This window comes from Palaemon carinicauda, chromosome 10 (assembly GCF_036898095.1).
Source record: "Palaemon carinicauda isolate YSFRI2023 chromosome 10, ASM3689809v2, whole genome shotgun sequence".
In the NCBI taxonomy this organism is placed as follows: domain Eukaryota; kingdom Metazoa; phylum Arthropoda; class Malacostraca; order Decapoda; family Palaemonidae; genus Palaemon; species Palaemon carinicauda.
The window spans coordinates 7,360,284-7,368,367 of record NC_090734.1 but is presented as its reverse complement, the minus strand read 5'-3'; the positions used below and the strand labels follow the sequence as shown (position 1 = coordinate 7,368,367).

General features: G+C 36.9%; 1 protein-coding gene across 1 annotated transcript; it reads left to right on the top strand.

Annotated features, from left to right (window-relative positions):
• The first annotated feature begins 2,426 nt into the window (after positions 1–2,426).
• LOC137647833 (uncharacterized) lies at positions 2,427–7,231 on the top strand. The gene is made up of 3 exons (XM_068380791.1): positions 2,427–2,533; positions 2,919–4,014; positions 4,445–7,231. Exons 1-3 carry the CDS (start codon positions 2,427–2,429, stop codon positions 7,229–7,231), a joined length of 3,990 nt encoding a protein of 1,329 aa, XP_068236892.1.
• The last annotated feature ends 853 nt before the right edge of the window (positions 7,232–8,084 follow it).

Genomic DNA, 8,084 nt, shown 5'->3' with positions numbered 1-8,084 from the left:
TTCAGAGAGCCTTTGGTAAAGGCAACTCACTACTAGTCTGGAAAAATAGATGGCTTGTTCGCTGAGAGCATCCAATATGGAAAATTATTTTATGGGCGTATAAAGAAGAGAGAGAGAGAGAGAGAGAGAGAGAGAGAGAGAGAGAGAGAGAGAGAGAGAGAGAGAGAGAGAGAGAGAGAGAGTGAGAGAGAGAGAGAGAGAGAGAGAGAGAGAGAGAGAGAGAGAGAGAGAGAGAGAGAGAGATCCTTTTCCACATATTCAGAATACAGCTAACTTCAAACGGAGTATGGAGTCGGAGCAGTGCCTGATTCACAAAGCTTCCCTATAGACAAACAGGATCGTGGACGTTAGACTTTCTCACACAGTCCAATAAACAACAATGCAAGCATATCTTGTCTCAAATGATATGTCTCTTCCTAATACTAAGTATGCAGTTAATTCTAATTGCCAAGCCTTCTCCATCACGAAGCTCAATACTACACAGTATTCTAGAAGTTTTATTCCAGCTGTGACCAACTTGTGGAATGATCCTCCTAATCAGGTAGTTGAATTAGTGGAACTTCAAAAATTCAAACTTGCAGCGAATGTTTTAACGTTTAACAGGCTGATATATCTTCTTTTTTTTTTTTAGTTTAAATATGAAAGATCTGTTTTAATGCTGTTATTGTTCTTATAATATTTTATTTTAATTGTTCATCATTTCTCTTGTAGTTAATTTATTTCCTTAATCCCTTTCCTCACTGGGATATTTTTTTTCGTTGGAGCCCTTTGGCTTATAGCATCCGGCTTTTCCAACATGGGTTGTGGCTTAGCTAATAATAATAATAATAATAATAATAATAATAATAATAATAATAATAATAATAATAATAATAATAGTTTCACATCCCTAAAAGGTATTACGAAAAGCAAAAATGTATTAGATCAAAATTAGATACTCATAAAATTTTACAACAATTAGATTTCTAATTGGAATTGTACCTATACGGAATTTATGTCAGAAGAATGACAGATACATGTAAAAAAAAGTATATAAAACTGTATCATTATAGTTTTATAATGATAATTATTGGTGTTGGCTACGTTGGTTAATATAGTCTGTGCATATTAAAATTCATTTGTTTGCACATGCGCGTTAGAGACTACTGGTGAAGGTTTCCAGGACGGTGGCTGTCTTTGGACAATGGTGGTTGAGGTTTGTGGTGGTGATGGTCACGTGATCAGTTGCTCCTGATATGAGGTGTGTATTACTTGGTTTAGTGGTTAGTGTAACCTAACATGTACGATTATTTATATTGTTGATGAATACTTTTCAGTACGATTGTACTCATTGTCAAAGTGATTACGAGGTATCAAATTATGCATAAATTGTGGGATTTTAACTGGTGTTCATTAAAGTTGTCTTGTTACTAAGATTTGCAGCAGGCGGCGTGTTGGTATAACTCGGTAATTGGTGTTATGATGATTAAACGATGTACTGTTATATTTTACTATTTGTGTTGGGACTGTGCTATATCATATTATGAATTGGTTACTGTGTGTGTGTAGTATTTGAAGTTTTGTAAATGTTTGCAGTTAAATAAAAGAACGGAAGCGCCGTTCGAGAAGTTAATTGGTTGGGTTTAATGAATTCCCAGGCCGCCGATGTCGTAAATGATGTAAATGTTAAATTGTATTAATTCGCTTGTCATGCTAAGAGTATATTTATATTTATATTTAAATAACGGAATTGAATTTATTGCTAGCTGCTAATATTTGAATAAATTTTATTATCACTGGACATGTATAAAATTTTAAATGATTCTGTATAAATAGTGGAATTTTGGGATTGAGCATTGATGTAATGGCTGAAACAAGTTTTTGTATTTTAGGTTGAATCCTGTTCTAATAAAAGACTTGATGCAACAACGTGTTTGGTGACCTGGCGAAACAATTCAACATCAACGATATGGACCAACTGAAGGTGGATCGAGGGGTGGCCAAGGGTCGGTTCACTCGGAAAATCAACATAACGAAGGAGAGGTTGGCAAGAGATGACCCACCTGCAGTGTTGAAAAGTTTGCTTGCAGAAGTCTTGAGGTAAGACATGAAGCCTATTATTGCAAATTACTGAGTGCTAAATCAGAAATGGCCGAATTAAAGGAAGCAGAGATATATATTTTAGAGTGCGAAAGAACTAAATCTGAACTGGTGTCCTTGATCATTAAAAGATGTGGCGATAGTGAAAGTAAGATGGAAACTCTTATCAAAGTGAAACGTCTCAACCCACCTGAATTTTCTGGTGATATGAGAAATTATGGTACTTTTAAGAGGGATTATAGGTTGATTGTGCCTTTTTATGGGCAAGATGCCTATGCTCTAAAAAAAAATGTTTGAGTGGAGAAGCGCTGACTTGTGTGGAAGGAGTAGAAGATGAATTTGAAGAGATGTTCCGACGCCTTGACGATAAGTATGGTAATCCTTGTAAGCTAACGGACGCTATTGTGAGTGAATTGAAAAGCCTTAAGCTTCTGCACGACGGAGATTCGAAAAGGTTAGTTTACATGATAAAAGTGGTTGAACGAGCTTGGTTGGATATGAGAAAAATAGGTCTAGAATCTGAGATGAAAACTACCTCTATTGTAACGTTGGTGGAGCGTCTTCTTCCTCCCACTTTAAAACCCAATTGGGTAATAAAGTCGCAAGAGGTAGGAAATGCTAAAGATCTTTTTGAAAATTTACTTAAATTTTTGTTACAAGAAAGGAGTGTGTGAATATCTTGAAAGTGATTTGCGGTGCTCGACTTCATCAAAAGTAGTAACAAATAGTGCTTCTTGTGACAATACAAGTGAAAATGTGAAAGATGACCTGGATGAAATGAAATTAATTCAAGGTCAACATGGTGCAATGATATCAGTGTGTTTAACTACTGTATCAAGGTTAGCAGCCCAAATGTCAAATAATCCTGATGTCAAATGTCCTCCTAAATGGTGTTGGTATCATGGTGTAGACGGTCATTCCATTTATGATTGCTATGCCTTCAAGAGTTTGAGCAATTATGATAAGTTTGCTCAACTCAAGAGAAACAATGCATGTTATAAGTGTGTTAACTTGGGCCATTTTTCTAAGTTTTGCATTGTGTCTGGTGTCAGTTCTTGTGATGTAATGGTCAATGGTAAAAAGTGTGGTAGGGAACATCACAAAATGTTACACTCTCTTCTATATAAACCTACTACTTTCACTGTTGTAACTAGCAATTTGGTGTCTAGAGATGGTCATTTATTAATGGTGAGTGGCTTAAGGTATCACCAAACTGATATTAATGTGCTATGGGATAGTGGTAGCAATGTGTCGCTAATCACTCATCAAAAGGCCCAAGAATTAGGACTTAACGGAAGAGATGTGCAAATAACCATAACCAAAGTGGGAAATAAAACTGAGACAGTATCCTCTAAAGAGTATACAGTTCCTGTGGTGGATATCTATGGAGTGAAATGGGAAATTATTGCCTGTGGTATAGATGAAATAACTACTCCTGTTGAGAAAGTTGATATGAATGTCGTTAGTTGTTTGTTCAAAAGTTTAAACGGTCTTCACATTTCAAGACCCTTTGGAGTAATACATTTATTAATAGGCATTGATTACTGTGTCCTTATGCCTCAAGTTATTGAAACGAATGGTAACCTTCAACTCATGTTAAACCAATTTGGCTATGTTGTTAGAGGATTTCACCCACAATTAACTTCCCGCTGTTATCAATCCAATGTCAGTGTAAGAATCAATCACATGGATATTACAGACGTCAATGAGATTACTTCAGTTCCCAGGAAAACCATTAAAGACGTGTTGGATAATTACTTAAGTATTGAGAGCCTGGGTACTTCTTGTCACCCTAAGTGTTCTGGATGTAAATGCGGTAATTGTACCCCTGGTCAAAGTAATTGTACCCTTAAAGAAGAAAGAGAATTGGCTCAAATATCACATGGTTTATCATTTAATTCAGCTAAGAATAGATGGAGTGTCGCTTACCCCTGGGTAAGAAATCCTAATCTTTAACCTAATAATGTGTCCCTTGCAACAGCTAGGCTAATAGCCACGGAAAAAAAGGTTGACCAAGTTAGGACTAGGTTATTGTACGTCCTATCAGAATCAAATTCATGATATGATTTCACGGGGGGTAGCCAGGAAGCTATCCGAAGATGAGATATATAGTTATAAGGGACCTATAATCTACATACCCCATACTGAAGTCCTAAAGCCTGACTCTAGCTCAACTCCCCTTCGGATAGTGTTTAATTCTTCTGCTAGGTATATGAATTTTTCTCTAAATGAAATGTGGGCGAAGGGTCCTGACATGCTAAACTCACTTTTGGGTGTTTTACTTAGGTTCCGAGAAAATGAAGTAGCATTTGTGTGTGATTTAGCCAAAATGTATAACACTATATCTCTGTCCTTATTTGACCAGCACTGTCATAGGTTTCTTTGGTATGATTTCAAGGTTGATGTTAAGCCAGATCATTATATGTTGACTTGTGTCCCATTTGGGGACAAACCCAGTGGAACTATTGGTATGCTTGCTTTGAAATTAACAGCAGAGATGAGTAAGGATGAATACCCTGTAGCTACGCAGATCATTCTGAATAATAGCTATGTTGATGACATATTGGGAAGCTGTGACAGCATAGAGATTGCAAACGAACTGATGAAACAAACTGAAAGAATTATAGGTCGTGGAGGTTTTAAAATTAAGCATTGGATTTTATCTAGCAAGGAAAATTATGAGAATCCCAATGTTAAAGTGACTAAATGGGAAAAGGAAAAGGTTTTAGGAATTGTGTGGGATCCTCATAGAGACCGGTTAGTATATGAAGTTAAAATAAATTTTTCTCCAAAGCATAGGAAAATTCATACTGAACCTAACTTGGCGCCAGATGATCTCATGGTTAATGTGCCACAGTATTTAAATAGAAGAATGTTGTTAAGTCAAATCACATCTCAGTATGATCCTTTAGGGCTAGTTTGTCCGGAAACTTTAAGAGCTAAATTGCTGATGAGACAACTAATTTCCAGGACAGAGGTGATTGAAGGAAAAGTTAGCCATTATGATTGGGATAGTGCAGTGTCGACAGATATTAGGAATGAGTGGTTAAGTTATTTCCAGATGTTGTTTGAGCTTCAGTCTTTCAGCTTCCCTAGGTGTGTCAAAGTAGAAGGTACCATCGGTAAACCAATGCTGGTGATTTTCTCTGATGGGTTTAGTTCTGCATATGGAGCTTGTGCTTATGTGCGATGGGAATTGTCTGATGGAAGATTCTGTTCCAGGTTGCTAATGGCAAAATCTAGGCTTGCACCACTCAAACAGTTATCCATTCCCTGGGTTGAACTATATGGGGCCTTAGTGGCAGCTAGAATGAGAGAAACTATAGTGAAGGAAATGAATTTTGAATTTGAATCGGTGATGCACATCGTTGATTCTGCAATAGTTCGTGCCCAGATTCAGAAAGAAAGCTATGGCTTTGGCACCTTTACTGCAACAAAAATTGCTGAAATTCAAAGTAAAACCGATGTGGGAGAATGGTCGTGGGTTTCAGGTGATAACAACCCAGCAGACTTGACCACCAAACCTGCTAAGCTCATCGATTTGGGTCAAGAATCAATGTGGCAAATGGGACCGGCGTTCCTTACTCTCCCAATCAGTAAGTGGCCAATAAGGAAAAATCATATTGGTGATTTGCCTGACAGGGTGGGTGTCTTTGTTTCGCACACTTGTTTTACTGTGAATACTGTAGAAATGTCTTTAGTGTTTCAAATATCAAGATTTGAAAGTAGTGAAAAATTGCTCAGAGTCACTAGTAGAGTCCTTAAGGCTTTCAAATTTAAATCGTTCAAGGGAATATTTCAAACTCCTAATATAGATGAAATCTCTCAAGCAGAGATGATGTGGGTGAGAGAAATTCAATCCAGACTTGGTAAAGATTGGGAGTCCAGATATCGCAGACTTGGCCCTAGTGTAAATAAGGATGGTTTAATTGTGGTAGGCCAACGTATTCCTAGGTGGTTAAAGAACAATTATGATCAGGATGGGTTTGTATTACTCTCTCCTGATCATGAATTTGTCAAATTATATGTAAAAACCATTCATCGCCAATTTCATTCTGGAGTGGAAAACACCCTTGCGAAAATTCAATCTACGTTTTGGGTACCAAGAGTTCGGAACATGATCAAGTCCGTAAAATTTAAATGCGTGACCTGTAGGAAGTTGACAAAGGAAATAGCCGGGCAAGTCATGGGACAATTACCTCTAGAGCGTCTAAAACCCTCCCCACCGTTTGCTTATACTGCTCTTGATTTATATGGACCTTTCTTTATCAGGGATACGGTTAAGGGTAGAACTAAAGGTAAAGCCTATGGGGTAATCTTTAATTGTTTATCGACCCGTGCAGTTCATTTAGATCTAATTGAGGGTTATAGTGCAAAAGATTTCCTTGATGGGCTCCGTAGATTTGTATCACTCCGAGGATGTCCTAAAGAAATATATTCTGATAGGGGTACCCAATTAACTGCTGCTGAGAAGGAACTAAGGAATGCAACAGAGATTTTTAAAATAAAGTGGATCTTCAATGCTTCTGCTGATGCACCTTGGCAAAATGGAGTCAGTGAGAGTCTTATCAAATCTGTCAAAAGGAGTTTGACCATAGCTATTGGTGATAACATTTTAACTTTCAGTAAATTACAAACCACCCTTTATGAAATTGCAAATTTACTAAATGAAAGACCCATTGGTATAAAACCCGGCTGCGATCCCGAACTAGGAAGGTATCTTTGCCCAAATGATCTTTTGCTTGGGCGTACACAAAATGCAGTCCTGAAAGGAGAATTTGAACGCTTCCCTAGTCATGAATCAAGATTGAAATTTCATGAAGGCATAACAGATACTTTTTGGAGAAAATGGATGCGTGACTTTTTCCCCACTATGCTGATACGTCAAAAATGGCATGTAGAAAAGCGTAACTTGCAAGTAGGGGATCTTGTATTGTTTCAGGATAGTAATGTGGTGCGGGGTAATTGGAAGTTAGCGGAAGTCTTGCTGGCAGATAAGGGTAAAGATAAGAAAGTTAGAAATGTCACACTGAGGTACAAACCAATAAAGTCTGGTATTACATACAAGGGAGAAAGGGATGTAATTGTGAAACGATCTGCTCATAGAATTGTTGTAATTTTGCCCATCGAGGAACGTCTCGATCTACCATAGTTTAAAATTAATATTTATTTGTGTGGTTATTTAAATTAAAAGAATTAGATTTGACTTGACAGTCATATGATGGTAAGAGATTTAGTTTTGTTGGTGGTGGAGTGTATCATTATAGTTTTATAATGATAATTATTGGTGTTGGCTATGTTGGTTAATAGTCTGTGAATATTAAAATTCATTTGTTTGCACATGCGCGTTAGAGACTACTGGTGAAGGTTTCCAGGACGGTGGCTGTCTTTGGACAATGGTGGTTGAGGTTTGGGGTGGTGATGGTCACGTGATCAGTTGCTCCTGATATGAGGTGTGTATTACTTGGTTTAGTGGTTAGTGTAACCTAACATGTACGATTATTTATATTGTTGATGAATACTTTTCAGTACGATTGTACTCATTGTCAAAGTGATTACGAGGTATCAAATTATGCATAAATTGTGGGATTTTAACTGGTGTTCATTAAAGTTGTCTTGTTACTAAGATTTGCAGCAGGTGGCGTGTTGGTATAACTCGGTAATTGGTGTTATGATGATTAAACGATGTACTGTTATATTTTACTATTTGTGTTGGGACTGTGCTATATCATATTATGAATTGGTTACTGTGTGTGTGTAGTATTTGAAGTTTTGTAAATGTTTGCAGTTAAATAAAAGGACGGAAGCTCCGTTCGAGAAGTTAATTGGTTGGGTTTAATGAATTCCCAGGCCGCCGATGTCGTAAATGATGTAAATGTTAAATTGTATTAATTCGCTTGTCATGCTAAGAGTATATTTATATTTATATTTAAATAACGGAATTGAATTTATTGTTAGCTGCTAATATTTGAACAAATTTTGTTATCACTGGACATGTATAAAAT

What these genes read in the sequence shown, in the direction of transcription:
- LOC137647833 (XM_068380791.1), top strand. Translation starts at nt 2,427, where the DNA reads ATGTTCCGACGCCTTGACGATAAGTATGGTAATCCTTGTAAGCTAACG. An exon ending in CACGACGGAGATTCGAAAAG is followed by an intron (nt 2,534 to 2,918) that starts GTTAGTTTACAT and finishes TACTGTATCAAG; the next exon opens with GTTAGCAGCCCAAATGTCAA. An exon ending in GGAGTGTCGCTTACCCCTGG is followed by an intron (nt 4,015 to 4,444) that starts GTAAGAAATCCT and finishes TTATTTGACCAG; the next exon opens with CACTGTCATAGGTTTCTTTG.